Here is a 25,968-nt window from a genome sequence, read left to right on the forward strand (position 1 = left end):
TGGCATGGGGGGGCTTGTCCTCACATCCTGTCAGACTGCCAGGGGAAGAGAGGAAACAAAAGACTCCCCCCCCCACTGGGACAATGAGGCTTGCCTTGCACTACCTCTCCCCTACACACCTTTCCACTCTCCCCACACCGTGGCTCTGGCCCCAGCCCTTAGCCTCCCTCCTCTCTACCTCCACGTCCTGGCCTTGGTGGCGAGTTCTGCCCTTTCCCTTTCCCATTCCCATTGACTCCACCGATGCTCACTCCCATTCCTGGCTCTTTCTCTGCCCCAGCAACTCCAACAGCAATCAGGGTCCCTTCCCAGGGCCAACATTACAAGGGGTGTGTGTGTGTGTGTGTGTGTGTAATGTCACAGCCCTCTGATGGCCAATGGGAAGTATTGGCTCAGCAAGAGAACAGCTCCAAGCCAGGCTCTGTATGGCACACACCTGTAATCCCAGCACTCGCACTCAGGAGGTTTAAGGCAGGAGGATCGCCATGAGCTCGAGGCCAGCCTGGGCTACATAGTGAGTTCAGGGCCAGCCTGAACTACATAGGAAGACCTTGCCTCAAAAAACAATACAAAACAAAACAAAAAAAAAGAGAGAGAACAGTTCCAAGCAGAGAGTGCGGATGACCCCCACCTGGGCCCTGAGAGCAAGAGGAAGAAGCTGAGGAGGGGTCTGACAAGGTCTCTCGGAGGTGGGACTCAGAGCCCCATCACTGGGCTGAGCACACAACAGAGGGTCAGGTTGGCTTGAGCACTCTGGACATGTCACTTTTTTTGGTACTGAGAATGGAATCCAAGGCCTTCACACTGAGCTACATCTCTAGCCCTTTTTATTTTGAGGGAGGGTTTCACAAAGTCAGTAGGCTCCCCAGCTTGGGCTTGAACTTGGGATCTTCCTGCCCCAGTCTCCCAGAGCTCCGCGATTGTGTGCCACCCCACCCACTTGACAAATCATTTCTGAACCCATCTCTTCTTCCATGATCTAAGTGTTACCAGTTGCTTAAAGAAACTCTTGTGAAGCTTTCTCCAGTAGCCCCAATCTCTGCATTTTCCACCATGCCCGTTTTCTCACTCCTCACAGCTGCCTTTGCCCTCATGGGCCTGTCACTCCCAAGCCTGGGTCTCCATCCAAAAGGCTGTCTTTGAGCTCCAGACCTGGGGAGCTCAGATCTTGTTGACATTCAGATCTGCTGGTGCACAGAGACCGAAAACTCCACATGTCCGTGATGGTCACCGTGTCCCCAGCTCTCACCTTGATGCCCAAGTCTGAATTTAGGTCATCCGAGATTTCAGTCTCCCTCACTGACAGCCAGGCCCCAAGCTCTGCCTACTGTACCCCCACACTATTGTTTGGATACTGCACTGATTTTTCTGTCTCAATTTCAATCTCTTCTCCAGAGTTGTGAGATCTTTCTATGCAAACCCAACCATGTCACTTCTTGGCCTAAAACCCCTAAGCAGGTAGCTCCTGAGGGGTTCAGGGCAAGCCCTGGGAAGGACTGCGGCAGCCAGTGCTAGCCCCAGTGCCCCTCTTGCAGCTCATCAATTGTCACTGTCCTGATGCTGTCAGCCCTGGCATTGTGAACTCTAGCAGCTGTCACAGCAGGATGCCTTCCCCACCTGTGGGCCTCCCATTCGATGTTCCTTCTGCCTGTGAACACCCTCCCCAGCACCTCCTGTGGGACTCATTCAGACAGCAGCTCCTTCCCCAGAGAGCTCACCTGGGAGCTGCGGGCTGGAATGAACCCCGTGTATGGCCAGCACCTAACCACCTGGGTACTGCTCAGTCTCCTGGATGTTCCTACCTGTGGGCTGTCTAGGTGGAGAAGGCAGGAGATGACTTCATGTTCTCCATCTTGGCCCATAGTAATTCTATGCCTAACCACTGAAAAAAAATGAATCACTGAATAAGCCAGGTGGTGCCGCATGTCTGTAATCCCAGTACTCTGGGAGGCTGAGGCAGAAAGATCTGAAATTCCAGTCCAGCCAGGGCAATGTAACATGAGTTTGTTTCAAACATAAAAAAAAATAAGACTGAGGATATAGCTCGGCATGAAGGGTTCATTCCCAGTTCTTGGAAAATAAAAAACACTACTGTGTAACTGGAAGTATGGTCAATGAAAGGATGAATAGTTAGGGCCAGGGATTTAGCTCAGTGGTTCCAGTGCCTGCCTTGCAAGTACAAGGTCCTGAGTTCAATCCCCTGTACCAAAAAAAAAAAAAAAAGAAAGAATGAATAGTAACAAATACTCACCGGGGACCAGACCCAGACCTGCTCTGGATTGATGGTGGTGAGCACAACATACCTCCTGAATCAGCCCCACACAAGCAAATACACAGTTGAGTATGCAGGTGTAGCCTAGTAGAGGAGAGGTCACCCAGTGTGTATGAGGGCCAGGGTTCCATCCCCAGCACAGCAGGAGAAAGAGAGAGAGAGAGAGAGAGAGAGAAAGTTCCTCAAGCTTTACAACTCATTTCAACTCATTTTTGGTAATGCCAACACCTCTGTCAAATTCCTTTTGTCTAAGAGCTGTATGATTAAGATCCTGGGCTGTGGCTCATGTTAAGAACTATGTAAACTGATGGCATTCATTAACCAGGCCAGTGGAAGGAGACAGGCAGGTGAGGGGCACTGAAATTTAAACTTCATGGGCCTTGAGGTAAACTTGAACTTTGGACCATGTGCAGTTAGGCAGGGTGGGAAAGAAGAGGTCAGACTATGAGAAGTGATAATTTCAGTAGCTTTCTGGTGAAAAGGATGATTTGTTGTTAGGAAAAACAATTGTCCCGATGTGGATAATAAAAGAAAACCTACAGCCTGCTGGGCTGTCATGGTGGTGCACACCTGTAATTCCAGCACTCTGTGAGGCTGAGACCAGAGGATCCCAAGTTAGAGCCTAGCCTGGGCAATTCAGTGACTTAGTGAAACCTTGTCTCAAATAAACAATAAAAAAAAGTCTAGGGGTGAAGTTCAGTGTGAAGGACTTGGGTTCAATCCCCAGTACTGCAAATAAATAAATAAATAAATAAATAAGAAAAAGAAAGAAAGAAAGAAAGAAAGAAAGAAAGAAAGAAAGAAAGAAAGAAAGAAAGAACCCTCATGCTATTTGAGGTTGCTCCCTATAACTACCGGTTTGGCACTGTGTGATGACAGTCTATGGCTTGGGCACAAAACAGTGATAGCCTAACATCCATCTGTGCCTGCAACTCAGAGGACACTCAGCTGGCCTGGAAAGTGGTCCCAGTCTGTGGGTGGAGGAAACAATCTCACACCAGCCAGGTAACCAGGGGTGACACTTGAGCATTAAAGTCTCAGATGTCATCTCTGTGGAAAGGGGACCTGGGACTTTCAGCAGTTAATGCACCAGATTATTCATTTCCACCAGATTTTTTTTGAGGTCAGGAGCTGTGTTTTACTTTGTGTGGGGGTGGGGAGGTACTTGGGATTGAGTCCAGGGCATTTGCTCTGCTACATCCCCAGCCCATTTTTTATTTTGAGATAGGGTCTTGATAAATTGCCCAGGCTGGGCTTGAACTTGCAATCCCCTGCCTCAGCCTCCCAGAGTGCTGGGATTACAGACATGTTCCACCATGCCTGGTTTGTTTTACAGCACTAGGTAGCCATCTAATAGTTGCTCAGTAAGACTTTTGTTTATTCATTCTTTTATTAGATATACACCAGACACTAAGAACTACAGTCCAGGCTGAGTGTGAGGGCTGAGGACCACAGAAGGGATCCTGCTGGTGTCTTGTGACCTGGGGCCTCTGTTTCCAATGGCTTGGGGGTAGAGACAGTTGGTCCCCAGGGTCAAATACAGAGTTCCGATGTGACGTAAGCCAACTCACCTCTTTAGCCCTCTGCCATACCAGCCCCTCACTCCACCCTGCCTGGCTTCCCTTTGCACAACTGTCTCTCACCAGTTAGGCATGTGATTCCTCTCCGTGGGGTAATGCACTACATCTCCCACCAATGAGAACATTCAAGCCAGCAGAGCCTGGGGCCTGGGGTGGTGGGGGGCTGAGCGCAGGGGGAGACAGAGAGGCTGGAGGATCCCAGTGCAGAGCAAGACGGGGTAAGTGTGGATAAAGTGGAGGGAGAAGCTGAATGAGAGGGAGCCAGCCAGCATGGGGAGGGACGAGGGGATTCCCGGCCTTGGCCGGTCTAGTCGGCTCCAGCCTAGCCGGCTGTTTCCTGCCCTCCGTGACCCCCCACCCCGGAGTAGGACCCAGGCAGGGCAACGAGGAAGGGCAGGGGTGTGCGCCACACCGCTTGTGTCAGGAAGATAAGTGCACGGGGACAAGAGGTCATCGCGGGCCCAGTATCCTCTCTGGGGAGGGGGGGCGGTTAGGACATTTGGCAGCCCCCCAAGTGTCTCTTGACTCCTCCTTCTCTGTCTCTGGGCTCCTCAGTGGCCCCAGACATTGTCCTCCTTAATTACCTTCTGAGCCTAAACCTTTTCCTTTCAGTCCTTCGGGGCCTCCTCCGGCTGCAGCACCCCTCCATGCTGTGACCCCCAACTATAGGCGCCCCTCAGTAGAAAGGGGTGGCAGCTTTCCTGGACCCCCCCCCCCAACTGATGGATGAGGGGAGTTGGCAAGGAGAGGAAGAGCACCTCCCAGCCATCCAGAGGGCCCCCAGGAGCCAGACAGGAAACAGGCTCAGGAAAGACCGCTGCAGCAGTCCCCAGACCCCCGGGTCAGGGCTGAGGGCAGCCCCCCCCACCCCCAACGCGAGAGTGAGAGTGAGAGAACGGGGATTTAGAAATCTCGCCGGACCCCTCTCCCTCTCAGACACGCCTCCCTTTTATTTACCCTTGCTTCCTCGTTTTGTCTCTGTTCCTCTTCATTACAACCCCGCGCCCCCGCCTTTCGGCGCAAGGCTGCGCGCACAGTGGGTCGTCAAGGCTTAACGCGACGGAGTGACTGTGTGATCGCTCGCTGCAGGATTACCCAAGAAGCTGGGACTGCGGCCCGGGGACCGCTGGGACCTCCACCCTCAAAAACGTCTACCCTTTTCTTTTTCCCTTTTCCCCTCCAAACGCAGTCCCAGGAACCAGCTAGAGGGTAGCGGGCGCATCCAGGAGTGGAATCCCATGTCCGCAGCGAGGTTAGCGCGAGCTTTGTGCGTCTAGCGAGCATTTCTGCTCACGTCCACCTGGCCCCGCGCGGCGCTGCTGGGTGTGTTTCTCCGCTCCCCGGTGCCTGCTGGGTTCGGGCCTGTCCTCAGGGTCCCTGGGCCCCGGCCCCAACAAGCGCGGTCCCGAGCACGGCGCACGGCCACCGAGCACGTCTGGGCGGGACCTGGGCTCCACGCCCGCCGCCCCTCCCCCTTCGCCAAACTTTCTCCCAACTTCCCGAGCTGCTCCGGTCGGCGCCCCGCTCCGCTTCCCTCATGAATTATTCAGCAGCGCGGGCGCCAATCAGCGCGCCCAGGCCCCCTCGTCGCGCCCCCGTTGGGAAGACTGCTCCCGCCCCCTGGCCCCCGCCCCTGGTGCGCCCCTCCCTCCCGGGCCAGGCGCCGCCCGGCCCAGACCCAGCCTGGCGCAGCCTCGGCCCGGACTGTCGGACCCCGCGCTGCAGTCTGTCTCCCTCCCTCCTTCCCGCTGCGTCCCAGCTCTGGCTCCTACCCTCCCCGCCCGCGCCGAGCGCACTCGGCCGACGGTGAGAGCAGTGCCTCTCCAGGGAGGAGGGGAGACCGCGAGCGATCGGCCCACTCCCAGCCAGCGGGGGCGGGACCCCGAGGCCCCAGAGGGACCCTGACTCCAGCCCCGTCTTGCTCCGCGCCTGCCGAGCGCGGCCACTGGTGGGGACACGGGGGCCACACCTGGGCGCCGCCGCCCAGTGCCCCGCGTGTTCGCATGGGCCAGCGCTGAGGGCCCGACCAAGTGTCCCGCGCGAGGAGTCGGCGTCCACCCCCCCAAGGGGGGGAGCCAGACCTGGGGGGGCTAGGGCCCCCCAAACTCGGATCGGATCCAATCGCTGGAAGACGGCGCCATGGAGCTCCGGGCGCTGCTCTGCTGGGCTTCACTCGCCGCTGCTTTAGAAGGTGAGTTTCCTTGTGAGCACCCGCCATTCATAGAGCCCCCAAAGCTGGGCCTCGGAGTGGAGAGACCGAGCTCTCTTTATCCCTACCCGGGTACCCCGACCCCAAACACTTCGGATTGGAACGGGAGGGGGCGGGGAGGAGGCAGCCCGGCGGGGAGTGGAGTTTTCTTTTGTTTGGGAAAGAGATGGAGTCGGGCTCTGACCCGGGACATTTCCCTACCCCGGCTCCCCAGACTCTTACTCCCGACGCCAGACGACTTTGGCAGCCTTTCCTGTCTTCCCCACCGCAATCTTCCAAACTATCCTAAAGTTTCTGTCCACTTTCCCACCTCTGGCAAAACACGAAGACACATTTCTGGAACATTTCAGACTCCGTGGACCAGACAGAACTTTGTGGTAGGCCATAAAACGACCTCCACGCTTAGTTCTTTAGGGTTCACACCTGGGTCCTACAACCCCACACCTCTGTCACCATGGCCACCTTCAACAGTCATGCACCAGACCCTCAAATGGATCGCCTCGGTTTTCCAGGCTGGACCCCATCCCTTTAAATGCCACCTAGACTTCAGCCCTGCTTTCGTCCTTGGCTCTCCCCATCCCTGCACACCACACGGTCCCATGTCGCCCTAACTCAGCTCTGCTGCTGCTACCACTTTCTAGCCTCTCCAAGTTTCTATCTTTTCTGTATTCCCCTCCAAATGCCTTCTCAAGGTCTGTGGGCCTCTCTCACCTGCCTCCTCACCCCCTAGAGGAGCAGCCCAGAGCCCTATAAGCCCTTCTCTTGCATCCCTAATCTCCTTTCAGTGAGCCGCCTGCCCCTCTTTCACTGCTTAGAATCAAAGAGGTCTCTGGGGAGTGGGCCTTGGGGGGCAAGGGCAGGGAGGAGTCGAAGCTATTGGAAAACCATTCTCCCCCAGGCCGGGCAGTGCTGCTCTGGGCTGGGGATCAAAGGCTGAGCTTGGGAGGGGTGTGGGGAGACTTGCCTGGCTCAGAGATAGAAGAATTGTGAGCCAGGAAAGAGGAAGCCAAATGGGGCAGAAAAAGCACCCAGACAGTGTGGTGAGAGGGAAAGAAAGGTGCAAAAAGCAAATGTGTATTCTCACTCCAGTCACCTGGGTGCTTCCCCAGCCCCAAGCCTGTGCAGAGTGCTTTTGCTTTACACATTATTTGCACCTCCTGCAACCCCGTGGGAAGGAGGCCTTATTGCCCCTATTTTATAGATGAAGAAACTGAGGCTTAGAAACATTAAGTAATTTACCAGGCCCTGTGCACCAAGGAAGGTGTGAGGTGGGCAACATCGTGGCATTCAGAAAGAGAAATGGAATCGCTTCTCGGCCTTTTGGCTAGGATAAGTGCAGAAAAAGAAATGGATGTGGACATGAAGATATCGGGGAGAAGTGAGAGGGGCAACAAATTGGCTGATCCAAGCCAGAGCAGGAGGGTCTGATGTGGGAGAGAAAGTGAGACTGCACATGGAGCCGGTACAGCCCTGCAGCAGAGACAGTGTGTAAATTGGAGACAGGAAAACACTACCCAGGCTGGAACAATGGAGGGTGGAGACGGCAGCCTCTATCCACCCCCTTCCCAGAACCCGGGCATCCTGTCCCCAGCGTGCTAGGCTGTCTCCTGCCACCCATGGGTCTCACCTCAGGCTGGCCAGGTTCCCACCCCCTCTCTACCCTGTGGACATCATCTGGTCTCTGGAAGGAGACCGCCCCTCCCTTGTCCCAGCTTCGGCCCTCAGGTGTGCAGCTGGCTCCCTGGGGGCTGCTCTCTGCTCCTCCCAGGTCTCTGTCCTCCTGCCCCTTTCCTTCCCCCCACAGTACCCTGGCTTCAGAGGGTATCCCCTTCTCCTCCCTCCCCCTCCACTGCCAGGGGCTGCAGAGTTTCTCCTAATCCCTTCTTCACCAGCACCCTGTCCCCCTTCCCATGATGCCGGAGCCCAGCCAGGTGTGTTCACATCCCTCCCCCTTACATGCACACCCCTAAAATCTCCTCCCCCTTTCCTTCCCATAACCAAATCCAGATGTGAGGCCTGCAAAGAAGCCAGGCGGGAACCCAAGCATCCTGGCCTCCAGCACTTCCTCCTCCCATGGCAGCAAATGGTGGAGGGGGTGTGCCTGGGGCCCAGGCACCACTTAATGGAAGGGGAGCTGGGGAGGGGGGCTTTGGTGTGAAAAATGGCCGGAGACTTGGAAGAGGAGTGGCTTTGAGGCTTGGGAATGGTGGGGGCCCAGACGCCCTGCAGAGAGCCCTCTGCCCATGCGGTCAGGGCCAGGCAGGGCCAGGGCAAGGCTCTTTAACACTGTCTCCCCTCCGAGCGTCCTTCCAGTCCCTCCTCCAGGGTGCAGCTATTCAGGGAGGCCTTGGGGCTTGGAGTTCTCAGGCACTGCATGGGGGCCACCAGCTGTTGAGGTGGGGCTGGAGCTCAGAGCAAGTGGTGTGAAGCTAGGTGAGTGTCTGTAATCCCAGCAATCTGGGAGAGGCTGAAGCGGGCGGATCCCATATTTGAAAGCCCACCCTGGGCAACTTAGTGACTTAGAGTCTCTGTTTTAAAGTGAAAAATAAGAAAAGGGCTGGGAATATAGCTCAGTGCAAAGGCCCCGGGTTCAATCCCTGGTACTGCAATCTATCTGTCAGTGGATTAATCAGAGGAGGATGCAGAGCACTGAGCTTGCCCCTTCCTCTCTCTCCCCAGAGTTTGGAGCTAAGAGGATCACTTGTAGAAATTCCCAGGGCCTTCCTGACCACCCCCCCCCCACACACACACACACTGACTTTGTCTCTTTTCCCTGCCTTAGAGACCCTGCTAAACACAAAATTGGAAACTACAGATCTCAAGTGGGTGACGTTCCCGCAGGTGGACGGCCAGGTGAGAACTGGACCCGGAAGGGAAACTGAGGGAGGAGGGAGTTAAGGGTGCCACCCCCGCCCCTAGACGAGCCGCCCTCAGCTCCAGTGACCCCTTCCTTTCTCCTCGCAGTGGGAGGAGGTGAGCGGCCTGGACGAGGAGCAGCACAGCGTGCGCACCTATGAGGTGTGCGACCTGCAGCGCTTGCCGGGCGCGGCTCACTGGCTGCGCACTGGCTGGGTTCCGCGCCGTGGCGCCGTGCACGTCTACGCCACGCTGCGCTTCACCATGCTCGAGTGCCTGTCCCTGCCGCGGGCCGGACGCGCCTGCAAGGAGACCTTCACTGTCTTCTACTACGAGAGTGACGCCGACACGGCCACGGCGCTCACACCGGCCTGGATGGAGAACCCTTACATCAAGGTACCCAGGCCGAGGACACAGATTCGTGAGCTTCCAAAGCCGCGGGCTGAAATCTGGGGAGGGAAGAGAGTGGTCTGGGCTGAGGAGCAGCGGAATACAGATGGGCTGCCTGTGTGGGGCAGGGGGTCCACCTTCTCTCTCTTTTTCCGGTACTGGGGATTGAATCTAGGCTTTAGCACTGAGCTATATCTGCTGCCCTTTTTATTTAATGGCTGATTTTGATTTTGGTTTCTGAGGCAAGGTCTTGCAAAATTGCTAAGTTCCCCAGGTGGGGGTTGGACCTGAGGTCCTCTCGCCTCAGCCTGCCAGAGTGCTGGGGTTACAGGGATGTGCCTCCACACCCTGCTCACACCACGCTTTCTGACTGCACCAGGTCCTCCTGCAGCCCCAGCCAGTGCATCAGCTGAGGATTCACCCTGGCTGCTTCTTGCTTCCACCGAGCCCCAGCCTGTCTCTCTGTTCCAGCTCCCAGGGCCCCCTGTGCTGCCTTAGCTGATTGATTCTCCCTGCCCTGGGTCCTGCTGCTCTGTCCACTCTGTCCACATACCTGAAGGGGAATTCTTCATTCCCCCCCTTCCTCCTCCTCTTTCTTCTTTATAGTCCTGGGGACTGAACCCAGGGCCTTCACACTAAACTGCATACCTAGTCCTTGTATTTTGAGACAGGTTCTCGACAAGTTGCCCAGGCTGGGCTTAAATTTGCAGTCCTCCTGCTTCAGCCTCCCAGAGTGTTGGGATTGCAGGCGCGCACCACCACATGGGCTTGATTCATTCATTCCTGTCTCTCCTCGTCTCTGAGGTTGGGGCCTGGCATGGTGTGATGATAAATGTAGAACACACAAGTGGTTGAGAAAGGGTGCAGGACAGAGGCTGGACACGTCCTAGGGGTGCAGCGAGAATTCATGGCCTGAGGTGCTGCTTCAGTGTCTGTGGGAAACAGCATGTTGGGGTGGGCAGGAGAAGGTTCCAGAACAGGGCGGTCAGGGAGGTATTGATGGGAAGGTGACAGCCCATGGATCCTGAGGAATGGGGACAGTGAGTCTTCTCCCCACAGGTGGACACAGTGGCTGCGGAGCATCTGACCCGGAAGCGCCCCGGGGCTGAGGCGACAGGGAAGGTCAATGTGAAGACACTGCGCCTGGGTCCGCTCAGCAAGGCCGGCTTCTACCTGGCCTTCCAGGACCAGGGTGCCTGCATGGCCCTGCTGTCCCTGCACCTGTTTTACAAGAAGTGCGCCCAGCTGACCGTCAACCTAACCCGCTTCCCAGAGACCGTGCCCCGTGAGCTCGTGGTGCCTGTGGCCGGGAGCTGCGTGGTTGATGCAGTTCCTGTGCCTGGTCCCAGCCCCAGCCTTTACTGCCGTGAAGATGGCCGGTGGGCGGAGCAGCCTGTCACTGGCTGCACCTGTGCGGCAGGCTATGAGGCCGTGGAGGGGAACACAAAGTGTCGAGGTGAGCCTACAGGGGACCTTGGCCTGTCCATGGGGGGATGGCTCTGCTCCTCAATCCTGGCTCTGCTACTTGTTTGTTTGAGATAGGGTTTCGATATGTAGTTCGAGCTGGTTTTAAACTCACTATGTAGCCCAGGCTGGCCTTGACATTACAGTGATTCTCCTGACTCAGCCTCCTGAGTGTTGGGATTACAGGCGTGCGCCACCACACCTGGCCTGGCTCCACTACTTTACTTTTCTACTTTGAACTTTCCTCACTGTCTGGCATTAGCTTTCAGAGCCCTCAGCAGAGTTCTGATCTCTTCCTCACTTCCAGACTCTTCCCCTAACCTTATGTCTAACTCCTTTCCTTTCTGGACACTTTCTAGAGGCTAGCCTGGGGGGCAGTTCTGTCCTTTAGTTGGGGAACACATTATTGGGCCCAGGACAAGAACATTATGGTTTCCATTCTTGTTCACTTTTGGTTTCTTCTGATTGACTGATAGCGAGTCCTCACTCACTCTTTCTCTAGATGAAGATTTCTGTTTATTTTGAAGAGTTGAGGGGCCTCACTATGTTGTCCATGCTGGCCCTGAACACTTAGCCTCAAGCAACCTTCTTGCCTCAGCCTCCTGAGTAGCTGGGAATGTAAGTGCATTCCACTGCACCCGTATGTGGGCATACAGGACATATGTGAGCCGTGGTGGTGGAGGAAAAATAAGACTCTTTTTTCAGTATTGGGAATTGAACCCAGGGCTTCCATACTGAGCTACATCCCCAGCCCTTTTCTATTTTTTATTATTTATTTATTTATTTATTTGGTACCAGGGATCAAATTTGGGTCCTTGCACTTGCTCAGCAGGCGGTGAAACCATTGAGCTAACTCCTCGGCCCTTCTATTTTTTATTTTGAAACAGGGTCTCATTAGCCCAGGCTAGGCTTTTTTTTTTTTTTTTTTGGTACCAGGATCGAACTCTGGACCTCGCACTTGCAAGGCAGGCGGCAGAACCACTGAGCTAAATCCCTAGTCCCTAGGCTTAAACTTTTGATCCTCCTGCCTTAGCCTCCCAGAGTCCTGGGATTATAAGTGTGTGCCATCATGCCTGGCTTTAAAAATGACTTTTTATTTTCATGAGTCTTCACCTAAAATTTTTTTTTTGGTACCAGGGATTGAACTTGGGTCCTTGCACTTGCTCGGCAGGCAGCAAAACCACTGAGCTAAATCCCTGGCCCCCTTCACCTAAAATTAACCACTCACTCCATGTGAGATATGGGCAGCAGGTGGCATTTGTGGCGGACCTGAGGCTCGTACACCACCCAGAGAGGTATTCCAAATGCTGCAAGTATCTCAGAATACTGGCTTTGCTTATCACAACTTCAGCGTCACAGAGGTCATGTGATACTGTATCTTGCCATTGTATCTTGTAAAAGAAACACATGGTGTTATATTGTGAACTTGGTTCTTTTTTTTCTGATTTTTAAAAATTTGTACCTGTGTGCAGCACATAGTGTTTCCATTTCTTGTGTGGAGTTGGTGCATCCACATAGCACATCTTCATTCCTTTTTCATCCCCTTTCCTCCCTTCCCTCCATCTTTCTTTTTTTTTTGTACTGGGGATCGAACTCGGGTCCTTTAGCTTGCGCAGCAGGCAGCGAAACCGCAGAGCTAAATCCCCGGCCCCTCCTCCATCTCTTGATTCCCTTCCCTCTGAGAAAGATCTGCCTCCCTACTTCCTATTATCTATCTTTTATTTTGCTCTTTCTTTATATTTTTGGCTTCTCATATAAGAGAAGCCACGTGATATTTAACCTTGTGTCTGATTTATTTCACCAACATTATGGTCTCTGGGAGCATCCATTTTCCTACAGATGACTCAAAGTTTATCCTTTATGGGAGAGTAGTACTCCATTGTGTGTAAATACCACATTTTCTTTATCTGTCCATCTCTGGATGGACATATAGGTCGCTTCCAAGATTTAACTTTTGTGAGTTGTGCTGGTATACACATGCTGTGCATGGATCACTGTAATCAGATGTCTTTAATTGTTTTGGGAACATACCTTGAAAGAGAATAGCTGGGTCAATTTCCTTTTTTTTTTAATACACTGATCATTGTGTCTCAGTTTACTTGGTTTCCTTGATAATTTTATATATTTTGTGATGTATATTTAAAAATCTACTCTGAGCAAGGGTCTGAGGCCTTCACTGGACTGCCAAGGTCAATGTTAGAAAAGGTTGAGTAGGGCCGGGGATTTAGCTCAGTGGTTCCGCCGCCGCCTGCCCCGCCTGCCTTGCAAGTGCAAGGACCCGAGTTCGATCCCCAGTACCAAAAAAAGAAAGAAAAGGTTGAGTCTTGAGGCCAGGGATTTAGCTCAGTGGCATCGCGCCTGCCTCACAAGCGCAAGGTGGTGAGTTCAATCCCCGGTACCAAAAAAGAAAAAAAAGGTTGAGTCTTAACTACTTGGAAAGGTGCATTTTACAATCCCAGCACTCTGAGAGACTGAGGCAGGAGGACTGCAAGTTTGAACCCAGCCTGGGCAACTTAGCAATTCAGTGAGAATGCTGTCTCAAAACAAACAACAACAAAAGGGCTGGGAATGTAGCTTAGTGTGAAAGCGCTGGGTTTGATCCCAGTGCCAGGGAATAAATAAATAGAAGGTAGGGCAGCCCCTGTTCTGGAAGAAGGGTCCCTTCCCTTCTCAGAGGTGAGGATTTTGAGAGCCTTCTTCCATCCCCGCCCCCCTTGGCACTGTGTGCAAACTTAGAAGCAGCTGCTTATTTTTGGTGTACTGCTTGTCTGACCCAGACTCTTGCTGTACAGGTCAGGTGGGCCTCAAGTTTAGATCCTCCTGCCTCAGCCTCTTGAGCACTGGGATTGCAGGTGTCCATTGCCATGCCTGGCACTGGTGCACTTCTTTTTCTTTCTTTTATTCTTTTTTTGGGGGACAGGGTCTCGCTCTGTAATTCAGGCTGGACTTGGACTCACTATGTAGCCCAGGTTGGCATGGAACTTTGCAGCGATCCTCCTGCCTCAGCCTCCCAGAGTGTTGGGTTCACAGGCATACACCACCACACCCAGCCAAGGTGCACGTTTTTGATAAATGCTCTCCCCCCCCCTCCCAGCCTGTGCCCAGGGGGCCTTCAAGCCCCAGTCAGGGGCGGGGTCCTGCCAGCCCTGCCCGGCCAACAGCCACACCAGCGCCATCGGATCCCCGGTCTGCCAGTGCCGGGTCGGGTACTACCGTGCCCGCACGGACCTGCGGAGTGCAGCCTGCACCAGTAAGTGGCCGGCCGCTCCTCAGGGAGGGGAGTAGACTCCCAGGGGACCCTGCACGGCACCCCTCCCTCCATGCGCCACCAGCCCTGCTGATTGCTGACTGCTGGCTTCCGCAGCACCGCCCTCGGCCCCGCGCAGCGTGGTGCACCACCTGAATGGCTCCTTGCTGCAACTGGAGTGGAGCGCGCCCCTGGAGTCGGGCGGCAGGGACGACCTGACCTATGCTCTGCGCTGCAGGGAGTGCCGACCCGGGGGCTCCTGCACGCCCTGCGGGGGCGACCTGACCTTCGACCCGGGGCCCCGCGACCTGGTGGAGCCCTGGGTGGCCATTCGAGGGCTGCGTCCGGACTTCACCTACACCTTTGAGGTCACCGCCTTGAACGGCGTGTCCTCCTTGGCCACAGGGCCTGTCCCGTTTGAGCCTGTCAACGTCACCACCGACCGCGAGGGTGAGATGTGGGAAAGGCCAGCGCTGGTGTGGACCGGCTGAGGGCCTAAAGGGGGGAAATGGACTGGAGTGTGGGATCCCCAAGAAGCATGGAGTGGACAAGACAGAGAGTGTAAAAGATGCAGAGCAGACATGATGGCACAGGCCGGTAATCACTGCACTCTGGGAAGTGGAGGCAGGAGGATCTCAAATTTGAGTCCCACTTGTCCAAGTTAGTGATTTAGTAAGACCCTGCTTCAAAATAAAAAATAAAAAGAGCTGGGTGGCTCAGTGCAGGACCCTGGGTTCAATCTGTAGTACTGTAAACTAAACAAAAAGGAACTCTTGAAGCAGCCAGGAGACGTGTCAGATATAGCCAACAGAGCGAAAGTTGGAGAAATAACGGTTCGATATGCAGTGGGGCCTTGGGGTCTCTGTCTCTCAGTGCCCCCTGCAGTGTCTGACATCCGGGTGACCCGGTCATCACCCAGCAGCTTGTCCCTGGCCTGGGCTGTTCCCCGAGCATCCAGTGGGGCTGTGCTGGACTATGAGGTCAAGTACCACGAGAAGGTGAGACCATGCGCTGGCCCTGGAGGAGGTGGAGGGCCGTGGGTCTCGGTCCAGGGCTGGGACACTTGAATTGTAACAACTGGCGGGCATTTGAATTCTGCCACATATTAGCTGTATGATGTGGGCCATCCCTGTGGCCTCTGGGCCTCAGTATTCTCTTCTTCTTTTTTTTTTTTTGGTACCAGGGATCGAACTCAGGTCCTTGCACTTGCACAGCAGGCGGTAAAACCACTGAGCTAAATCCCAGGCCCTTCTCTTCTATAAAATATAACAAGCTGGGTGTGGTGGCACACCTGTCATCTCAGCATACTGGGAGGCTGAGGCAGGAGGATATCAAATTTGAGCCCAGTCTGGGCAGTTTAGCAAATGAGACCCTGTCTCAAAAAAGGGCTGAGGATGTAGCTCAGTGCAAAGGGCCTGGGTTCCATCCCCAGAATTAAAAAAAAATTATAACTACCAGTCACAGAATTGCTTCAAGGACTAAATGATATAATAAGTGCAGAACACAGCACAGCTCAAAGGCCTCAGCTGTCTCACAGTAGGACCCGGATGCAGCGATGGTGGTGCATGGGGCAGTGGGGAGGCAGGAAGAACACCGGAAACTTGGGCTCTGTCTTACGGTCCCCCTCCTCTGGACAGGGCGCAGAGGGCCCAAGCAGCATCCGGTTCCTGAAGACGTCAGAAAACCGGGCGGAGCTGCAGGGGCTGAAGCGGGGAGCCAGCTACCTGGTTCAGGTGCGGGCGCGCTCTGAGGCCGGCTACGGGCCCTTCGGCCAGGAGCACCACAGCCAGACCCAGCTGGACGGTGAGCGGGCCGCGGGCAGACACCCCCAGAGTCACAGCCTCCTTGGCCTGGCCAGCAAAGAGAAACGCTGTGGAGAGACAAAAACCAGCAGCTGGGTGGGAAGGTGTCTTTGAGGCTGTCAGCCACGTGACTTCCCCGACACTTGGTCCAGGAGCCCCCATTCCCTCAGCTGATAAAGTGGGGTGATTGTGAAGCCCTTTTACAGGGTTCTGAGGATTCCGTGCTTAACACCTGCAGGTTCTGATATGCTAGGCCAGTATTTTCTACACTTTGTAATGGTTTTTTGTTTTTGTTGGTTTGTTTTTGAGACAGGGTCTCATTATACAGTCCAGTCTGGCCTTGAACTCTCTTTGCAGCCTAGGTTGTCCTCCAACTTGCCATCCCCCTGCCTCAGCCTCCTGTGTGCAGGGATCATAGGCAGGAACCGCCATACCCAGCAAATTTTGTAATTTTTAAATAGCTCTGTTGAGGAATGCAATCCCCATGCTATGGGATTCATCCACTTATTCATCCACTATTCAGTGGTTCTTAATGCACTGGTAGAGTTATTCAACCGCTGTCATTGAGTTGAGAACATTTCTAGCACCTGGAAAAGACCCTCTGGGAATTAGCCATCACCTCAGCCCTCCATTGCCCCCAGTCCCTGGCAAACAATAATCAACTCTCTATCCTTATGGATTTGCCTCTTGTGGATATTTTACGTAAATGAAGTCATACAGTGTGTGGCATTTTGTAACTGGTCCCCTCTTCCCCTCAGCATGTTGTCTGTGAAGTTTGTTGAAGTTGTGGCCTGTCTCACTGCTCGACTCCTTTTTATGGCTGCGTAGTATTCCATCATGTGGGTGTAGCACTTTTTTCATTCATCCATTGATAGACATTTGAGTTGTTTCTACTTGCTTAGAAATCCTTTAGGTTTAAAAAATTTTTTTTATTAATAAGTGTTTGCAGTACATATGATTACATTCATCATGGGGAGTTGGTACACATATATATATAACACAATTTAATTTTTTACATTGCTTTTCCCTCACTTACCTCCCTTTATCTTTGGAATCTTTCATTCCAATGAGACTTTTTATGGATATAAATACTTACAAAATAAAATTAAAGCTGCCCTGGCAGCAACAAGGCTGAGAAGCTCCACCCTCGTCCTGAATGTCTTCAGAGGTACCCTGTCTGCCCATCACCCTGGGCTGGAGCCTGTTCTCCTGAGACCTGGGCTTATTGCCAGAGGCTGGGGCTGTGGCCGCAGGGGCCATGGCTCCTTCTGATCAGTGGTCTCTCCTCCAGCAGAGAGCGACAGCTGGCGCGAGCAGCTGGCCCTGATTGCCGGTACTGCAGTTGTGGGTGTGGTGCTGGTCCTGGTGGTCATTGTCATCGCTGTCCTCTGTCTCAGGTAAGGGCTCTGGGCCCGTGGAGGCCCTGGAAGCTCCACTGCGGGCTCCAGGCAAGTCACTGGCTGCCCCTTTGTCCTCTTTTCATTTGGAATCTTTGCTGAACTCAAATCCTTCCCTTGTCCAGTGCCTTTGCTTTTTTCTGCTGTGTGAGGATGGAACCCAGGGTTCACGAACACTATGCAAGTGCTGACCATAAAGCTACACCCCAGGCCCTTCCCTGAGTTCTTCTACAGGGATGTTGAAGTGTGTGACTCAGTTTACCTTTTGTTTCTTTCCCTTTGGCTGCAGGAAACAGACCAGTGGGAGGGAAGCGGAATACTCAGACAAGCATGGGCAGTACCTCATCGGGCATGGTAAGCACGCCTGTCCTAAAGGAAGTCCAGTCCACCAGAAGTTACTTTTTAAAAAAAATTTTGGCAGCAGTAGGGGTTGACCGCAGGGCCTTCCCACTGGGCTACATCCCCAGCTCCTTTTTTATTTTTAATTTTGAGAGTGTCTTACTAAGTTGCTAAGTTGCGCAGGCTGGGTTTAAACTTGCCATCCTCCTGCCTCAGCCTCCCAGAGTGCTGGGTTTCCTGGAGGAAGTCACCTCTTGGCTAATCGGGCCCTGTGCCACTCTTCAGGTACAAAGGTCTACATTGACCCCTTCACTTACGAAGACCCCAACGAGGCTGTGAGGGAATTTGCCAAAGAGATTGACGTGTCCTACGTGAAGATCGAGGAGGTGATTGGCGCAGGTGAGGGACAGGAGGCCGCAGGCAGGGTAGGAGGGCAGGCACAGGGCGAGAGAGCTGATCCCTGTGTCCTTCCAAGGTGAGTTTGGGGAGGTCTGCCGGGGGCGGCTGAAGGCCCCGGGGAAAAAAGAGACCTGCGTGGCCATCAAGACCCTGAAGGGCGGCTACACGGAGCGGCAGCGGCGTGAGTTCCTGAGCGAGGCCTCCATCATGGGCCAGTTCGAGCACCCCAACATCATCCGCCTGGAGGGCGTGGTCACCAACAGCATGCCTGTCATGATCCTCACCGAGTTCATGGAGAACGGCGCCCTGGACTCCTTCCTGCGCGTGAGCCAGTGCCCCACCCCTGGCGGCCTAGAAGTGGGGGGACAGTGGGGCCCTTGCTAGCCTCCAGCCTCTCTCCCTGGGCTTCAGCCTTCTGCTCTTGTGTTTTATTTTTTTGTTTTGTGATACTGGGGATTGAACCCAGGGCCTTTGCACTGAGCTACATCCCACCCCTTTTTATTTTTTATTTTGAGACAGGGTCTCACTAAGTTGCCCAGGGTGGGCTTGAGTTTGAGATCTTCCTGCCTCAGCCTCCTGAAGAGCTGGGATTTGAGGCCGAGTTCTCATGCCCAGCTCTGCTCTTGGTTTTTGCTTGGGGAAAGGTTGAGTCCCTGAGTCTGGCCTGTCCCTGGTCCTTTCTGTAGGAGCTCATTCTTTCTTCTGACAAATATTTACTGAGGATCTCCTGTTCACCAGCTACTGTTCCAGACCTGGAAATAAAGCCAGGAACATGGCAGACAGGATTTCTGCTCTTAGGAAGCAGGAGCTTTGTGAAATTAACAAGTAAACAAATCATTGCATCAGTGAAAAATATTGGAAGGCATCATGGGACAGTGGCTGGAGATGAGATCACCTTATCTGGTTTTACTGAAACAAAACTTTTTTTTCAAACCTCACTAGGCATTAAAAAAAAAATCAGGGCCAAGCATAGTGGCAGAGACCTATAATCACAGCATTGTGGGAAGCTGAGACAGGAGGATCACAAGTTTGAGCCCAGCCTGGGGAAAATTTGCTGCTTAGCAAAACCCTGTCTCAAAAAATAAAGAGAAGCTGGGGATTTAGCTCAGTGGTTCTGCCGCCTGCCTCACAAGCACAAGGTCTCAAGTTCAATCCCCAGTACCAAAAAATAAATAAATAAAAAATTAAGAGAGGTCTAGAGATGTAGCTCAGTGTGTGCAGGCCTGAGAGTTCTAAGTGCCTAAGTGCCACCAAAAAAAAAAGCAACCCAATTCTGAGCATTTTCCTACCTAATTGATATATTTCCCTAGTTGTTCCTACAAACATCACTTACTGTTGATTTACGCAAATCAGAATCTGATTCAGGACCAGGTGTTGGACCTGGGTTTTTCTGAGCTTCTAAACCGTGAGCACTGCTTTGCTGAAGAGCTGGGCCCCTTATCTCTGTGACCCTGGTATGTCCTGGGCTTGTGGCTTCTTTCCCCCAGGGTCATTTAGCTTGTTTCTGTGTACTTCCTATAAGTGAAGCTCCCTGGTGTTAGAAGTTGAACGTCTGTGGCCAGACTGCAGGGGCTGCTGTGTGCCTCACTCGGGTCCCATCATGGGACACCCAGTCTGGCTCCCACTATAAGGAGACAGAGCCCACAGTGGCAGGCGGACAGCCCGACTCCTCCCCTGTGGACATGGGAATCTGTGTTGTGACACTGGGACTGTCCAAAGGTCACATTGCAAAGTGGGGAGGAAGTAGATGGGAGAAGAGATGACATTAGGGCCCAGGTGTGGTGGCGCATACTTGTAATCTTAGGACTTGGGGAGGCTGAGGCAGGAGGATTTCAAATTTGAGCCCAGCCTGGACAAATTAACAGCTTAGCAAGAACTTGTCCCAAAGTAAAAAATAAACATGGGCTAGGGGTATATATAGCTCATTGTGAAAGCCCTGGATTTAGTTCCTGGTACTAAGGAAGAGCCAGTCCTGAGAAGATGGGAAAAGTGTGTTTGGGGCCCAGAGCAGGCAGGAACCATTTAAGAAACAGGAGTTCAGTGTGGCTGAACTTGTGAGCAGAGGGGTGATGGTGATTCATGAGGTGGGGGTGGGAGGGCAGGCTTTGGGGGGCCCAGGCAGGGGAGTGAGAAGACCGGAAGAGATCCCTGTGGCTGGGTGCTGGGGAGCTGTCACAGCCCTTTGGTTTTTGGGGTGGGGAGAAGTGGTTGAGTTGGGGGCATATTTGGGAAGCAGAGCCAGCAGAATGTGATGAGGGACTGCTAGTGGGGGAAGAGTCGCAGGGGGCACTGAGGTCCCGACCTGACCACCAGCCAAGTGGCAGCGCAGGAACTGAGATGGGAGGCCCAGGGCAGTGCGCATCTGCAGGATGGGTTTGGGATTCGGTTTGGGCTCTGCCCCTGCCCCTGCAGGGCTGCAGAAGTGTCCCCTGCACCTGGCTGAGTCCACGAGGCAGGCTCAGTTAACTGTGTGCCTGGCTGGTTCACCTGGTGGGAGCAAACTGGAGAGCGAAGGTTGGGCTTTAGGCCTTGCCTGGGCACTGAGTACCCATTTCTCACTGTTCTCTGGCAAAACCACACACACTTGGTCCAAGAGGGCTGAATGCAACTGCCGTTAGCAGCCTGAACTACAAAGTGAGACCCTGTCTCAAAACAAAGTACTGCTTGAGTATTTTCTGCATGTAAAGCATTGTATGAGGTTAAATGGAAGAAAAATACTTAAAGTCACTCTGTAGCATCAATTAGTAAGCATGTTGCGAGGTTATTGTGAGAGCTGGGAGAACTTAGGGTGACAGGGAGGAGGAGGATCACCTGGGCAAGTTGGCAGGACCCTCCAGGTGAGATGGCAGGTCTATAAGTGCGAGATGCGGATCAGGAAGTGGAAGGGCGGGGCACAGTGGGTGAACCTAACCGAGGCCCTCTGCTTGTCCATTCCCCAGCTCAATGACGGACAGTTCACCGTCATCCAGCTGGTGGGCATGTTGCGGGGCATCGCCTCAGGCATGCGGTACCTGGCTGAGATGAGCTATGTGCACCGAGACCTGGCTGCCCGCAACATCCTGGTGAACAGCAACCTGGTCTGCAAGGTCTCAGACTTCGGCCTCTCCCGGTTCTTGGAGGAGAATTCTTCTGATCCCACCTACACAAGCTCCCTGGTAAAGATGGGAGTGGAGGATGAGCTAGGGTCTCAGAGCCACGTGGGGAGGGCAGGTGGAAAAGGTGGGAGCACAGAGGGTTGACAGGTCTGGTCCAGGGGGAGGATACAGGCACAGGCTGAAGGCAAACAGACTTCCAGGTATCTAGGGAAGGGACAGAGTTGGGGAGATGGGAGCTTGGGTCCCAGAAAGAAAGAAAGCCAGAGCTAGGGGGAGAAGGGTTAAGAGGGATGGGGGCAGTGGGCCTGGGTCTACCTTGTCCTCCTGCTTCCCAGGGTGGAAAGATTCCCATCCGATGGACAGCCCCCGAGGCCATTGCCTTCCGAAAATTCACCTCGGCCAGCGATGCGTGGAGCTATGGGATTGTGATGTGGGAGGTGATGTCTTTCGGGGAACGGCCATACTGGGACATGAGCAATCAGGATGTAAGTGTCCCATGATCTCCCATCCAAGTTCTAACCAGGCCTGACCCTGCTTAGCTTCCGAGATCAGAAGAGATCGGGCATGTTCAGGGTGGTATGGTCGTAGACTTTTTTGTTTTTTGGTTTTTTTGGTACCGGGGATCGAACTCGGGTCCTTGGGCTTGCGAAGCAGGCAGCGGAACCACTGAGCTAAATCCCTGACCCAAGTGTCCCATGATCATAACAATGGTGTGACTTTTCCTGTGTGTCCTCTCACCTGGGAATGCGGTGGGGATGGGGTTCCCAGATTCATTCCTGAGTGGGAAGTGACACAGAAGAGGTGATCTTCGCTTGGAAGAGTTTCATGCAGCATATTTGGGTCACAGAAGGATGCAGGAACAGAGGGCAGGGTTGGGAAGTTGCATGTCCAGATTATAGCCCAAGATCTTCGAGGGTGTCCAGCCACCATCCGCTCTGGCCCAGCTAAAAGGACTCTCAGATCTGTTCTAACATCAGCCAAGTCACCATTTCCCTGAGCCCTGCTGGGACAGCCTCACCCAGCGCTTCTTCCTGTCCTTCCAGGTGATCAACGCTATTGAACAAGACTACCGGCTGCCCCCGCCCCCAGACTGCCCCACCTCCCTCCACCAGCTCATGCTGGATTGTTGGCAGAAAGACCGGAATGCCCGGCCCCGCTTCCCCCAGGTGGTCAGCGCCCTTGACAAGATGATCCGGAACCCTGCCAGCCTCAAAATTGTGGCCAGGGAGAACGGCGGGTGAGGACCCCAGAGAACGAGCCCTCTTCCCTCAGTCGGTCAGGGCCCGAGAGCCCCTCCTGGCCCTTTGGTGGTATGTGGGGTGGTTCCTATGGGCCTCTCCCAGGCGCTGGGCTGTGTCTCCGTACTCAGGCAGGCCTGGGACTCAGCAGTCCACTCCTCCCCACCTCCCAGGGCCTCACACCCACTCCTGGACCAACGGCAGCCTCACTACTCAGCTTTTGGCTCTGTGGGCGAGTGGCTTCGAGCCATCAAGATGGGAAGATACGAAGAAAGTTTTGCAGCGGCTGGGTTCAGCTCCTTCGAGCTGGTCAGCCAGATCTCCGCAGAGTAAGTGGAGGAGAACAGAGAAGCCAGATGGCACATGGAGTCATCTAGTACAGGGGTCAGACTCGGGCTCTTAGGTCCCTCTGGGGTCCACCTCCAGGCCCTCATAATCTTAGAGCAGCAGTAAGGAAGTTGCTTGAGGCCATGCCCAGTGCAGCCCCTGCGAAGAAGCACTTGAGGGGGTGAGAAGCAGGCTTCCTCCGGCCACCAGTGTCCACCCTGGCTCCTGGAACCTTCCCAGCCCTGGGTCACCACCCTTCCTGCTCCAGCGCGTATCTCTTTTGTGCATCTATCTGCATTCCAGACCTAGCTTGCACATAAACGTGTCAACTGTGCTGCTTTTTTCCACCCATAAAAGGAGAGCACTGGACTAGGTTTTGGAGATCCTTCCTGGCTTTAATGTTAAATGGTTTTATGATTCTATCAACTCCCAAATAACTCTTCTCCCTGGGTTGGCTGCTGTCTGGGACTCTCCATTTCTCTCCCATGGCCTCTGCTTCCCCGAGGCTTGAATACTGTCTGCCCCTGCCCCACGGGGCCTGCCCCTTTGCTCCCTAAACTGTCGCCTTTCTTCTCCATTAGCACCTCTTCTTTCTTACCCTTACCTTTATCTCCATCCCCAGGCACCAGGCGCCTCCCCTTCCTCTCCACCTAGTTCTTCCTCAGGCTTTTTCTTCTGAGTTCTCCTTTACCCTCTAAAGCAATCTCTGCAGCCCTTTCTGCCCAACCTCCTTTTGCATCTTTCCTCCTCCCCCTCCCAGCCCCGCCCCTTAGACCCCTGCTTGGTAGAGACCCCCCACACACACTGCCTACTGCGGCTGCGCAGAAGGATCCTCGGCTCCTTCAATCCTCCAGAAATTGCCCTGCAACCATTGACGTCATTCTGCCTTTCTTTCCCCACCTCACACGGGCCTTTTCATTGGCTGACAATCCTGGACCCCTGGAAGGGGTCTGGGGCTAAGCAAGGTGTAGGTCTGGGAGCCCTAGAGCTCATGGAATCCTCTCTTCTTTCACAGGGACCTGCTCCGAATTGGAGTCACTCTGGCGGGACACCAGAAGAAGATTTTGGCCAGTGTCCAGCATATGAAGTCCCAAGCCAAGCCTGGAACTCCAGGCGGGACAGGAGGACCAGCCCCGCAGTACTGACCTGCAGGACCTCTTCTCCCCAGGAACAAAGCCTCCCTTTCTTCCAGGGGCAGAGTCGGGTGGGGACTCACAGACATCCCCAGCCCTGTGCCCTGCTGGATAGCACTTTGAACCCGTTGGGGTGGAGAGTTGGCAATTTGGAAGGAGGATTTTGGGGGGAGTGTGCCCCCTGAGGGTAGAAATCGCTTTCTGTCCCCTCCAGGCAGGAAACCCCAGAGCCAGGGTGCGGGAGCCTTTCCCTCAGGGCTGGGTGTGGCCAGAGGAAATAAAAATGCCCTTAATCTCCCAGCTTCCCGGGTGCTCCCCCTCACCTTGAGGGACAAGTCCCTGCAGACCAAAGAGAGGGGGACCAGCCTGCCAGCTTGGGAGTGGAGGAGCGCTGTCCCAGAAGGCAGGAAGTGGTGTCTCAACTCAGTGACACAATCACTGGGCTTTGATGTCCCAACTTGCCGCTGCCACCACCCGGACACAATCATCTTTCCCTTGTAAATGCCCCGTCCCCATCTGCTGCCTTCATATTGAAGGTTCATGAGATTTTTTTTTTTTGGTTTTGGTCTTATTTTTCCTCCTTCCCCTTTTTATTTTGTTGCTTTGTTTTTCTAGCGTCCTTGTCCTAGTTTTTGGTTGGAGGGCACCTGTTTCGCCAGCTCCTCCTTTGCCAGCATTGCATCGGACCAATGGAGGTGTCTGTTTCCAGAACAGTGCCTTGGCCATGCCACAAGCCCAGAAGGCTCACTGTTCCCCAAGCACCCCAAGCTGTGTCCATGGGGGGGGTGCAGGGGAGGGGGTGAAGGGGCAGGGGGTCGGTGCTGGGAACCAGAGACAGACACCCGGTGCTTGGAGGGGTTCTTAAATTATATTTAAAAATTAAAAAGAAACTTTTTGTATAAATAAAATGAGCCATATCCCAGTTCTGGGGGGTGATTGGGAGCCGGGGTGAACTAGATTTCCAAAGAGCGGGGATCCAGACGATCAGACAGTGGAGAGGGAGCCTGGGTGCTTGGTTCCCAGCCCCAGGAGGGGGTGGGGGGGCCTCGGGAGATGAGTCACTGGCAGCTGCTTCTAACTGCTCCAGCTGGCAGAGCCAAGAGCCTGGGGCACCTCCGGGGTGGGGCTGCCCCCTTCCAGATTCCCCTGGTTCCTTTTAGCCCTAGCAGGGGGCTGTATAGAGGAAGGGGGAGCTGAGCTCAGCCCTGCGGCAGCCCCCTGTGAGAGGAGGGGACAAAGGCTGGGGGGAGTGTCTAGTCCGGGGAGACAGATGTGGGCCAGATGTTGGCAGCTGGGGTTGGTTTAGCAGCAGTGGGGGAGTCCGCATGGCTGTGGGGGAAGGGGAGAGTGGGAGTGGCCGCGGGGACCCCACGTGTGCAGCTGCCGATGAAGACAATTCCCCCATTCAATCTGCCGCCCAGGCAGGTTCTCCTGGCCTCGTGGGAAGGGAGGGGGGCCACCCTCCTGTGTCTGCCCCAACTTCTTCCTCCCAGACAGGAAGAGGAGGCTGGGGTCTGTCTCCACCCCCCATCCCCATTTTCTTCCTGCCCTCCCATCGTGATACCTGCATGGGCAGGCCTGACAGGGCCAGCCCGGCTTTGTGAGAGGGCTTTCTCACCTTGGCGCTGGTGCAGGGCCTCCCCGCCCAGGGAGCCCGTCCATGGTTTCCTACCTCTACAGCCCTCTTCTGGAGTCCCTAACACTGGAGTCCCTGATCCATGTCTCCATTGGGGACACAATGCTCCTGTTTTCCACCTCAGAGAGGGGGTTGGAAGGACTCAGTCCTGCCGAGGGAGAGTCCATTCAACAGAGGCTGAGGCCGCCCAGCCAAGCGTCTTCCTCTGCCAAACAGACATCCGGGCTAGATAAGGTGACCTTGGAGAGTTGATTTGGGAGGAATAAAGGTCAGGAGCCTCAGTGGAGACAACCCAGACAGAGGCTGAGGAAAACCGGGTGGGGACCAGGTGCACTGTACTTTCCTGGAGCGCGTTGCCCCTGCTAAGGGAGGGAAAGCCCCACTGGGCAGGGCTTTTGGAGCTCTTTCCCCACCTGGGTTGGGTCTCTCTCCCAGAAGTCTGCTGCAGGGCTGGTGGTCTTGGAGGATATGCACAAGAGTAATATAAGCACGCTGGTGTCAACCTCCCCGAGCCCAAGTCCCCTGTCCCCACCCTTCCCCAGCAGGCTTAGGGTTCAACCCCTCCCCTCAAGTGAGGATCAGCC

General features: G+C 54.4%; 1 protein-coding gene across 3 annotated transcripts; it reads left to right on the plus strand.

The window, feature by feature from the left end:
- The first annotated feature begins 5,507 nt into the window (after positions 1 to 5,507).
- Positions 5,508 to 24,656, plus strand: Ephb4 (EPH receptor B4). 3 transcript variants are annotated; one of them, XM_021254487.2, is made up of 17 exons: positions 5,509 to 6,043; positions 8,844 to 8,914; positions 9,026 to 9,313; positions 10,367 to 10,763; positions 13,866 to 14,021; positions 14,136 to 14,468; positions 14,892 to 15,016; positions 15,656 to 15,821; positions 17,112 to 17,217; positions 17,507 to 17,571; positions 17,842 to 17,955; positions 18,032 to 18,279; positions 20,895 to 21,110; positions 21,386 to 21,535; positions 22,094 to 22,287; positions 22,462 to 22,617; positions 23,631 to 24,656. In XM_021254487.2, the coding sequence occupies exons 1-17, from the start codon at positions 5,992 to 5,994 to the stop codon at positions 23,758 to 23,760; spliced, it is 2,967 nt and encodes a 988-aa protein (XP_021110146.2). In that variant the 5' UTR covers positions 5,509 to 5,991; the 3' UTR covers positions 23,761 to 24,656. The 3 variants fall into 3 exon arrangements, 2 of the variants coding, with proteins under 2 accessions (XP_021110146.2, XP_004840228.2); XM_004840171.4 differs by having other exon boundaries at positions 17,115 to 17,217; XR_015445476.1 differs by lacking the exon at positions 23,631 to 24,656 and having other exon boundaries at positions 5,508 to 6,043; positions 22,094 to 22,360; positions 22,462 to 22,592.
- Positions 24,657 to 25,968: the final 1,312 nt, after the last annotated feature.

The sequence above is a fragment of the Heterocephalus glaber genome, unplaced genomic scaffold (genome assembly GCF_053883595.1).
Source record: "Heterocephalus glaber isolate CG9 unplaced genomic scaffold, H.glaber_assembly_v1.0 deba00001610, whole genome shotgun sequence".
Classification (NCBI taxonomy): Eukaryota; Metazoa; Chordata; class Mammalia; order Rodentia; family Bathyergidae; genus Heterocephalus; species Heterocephalus glaber.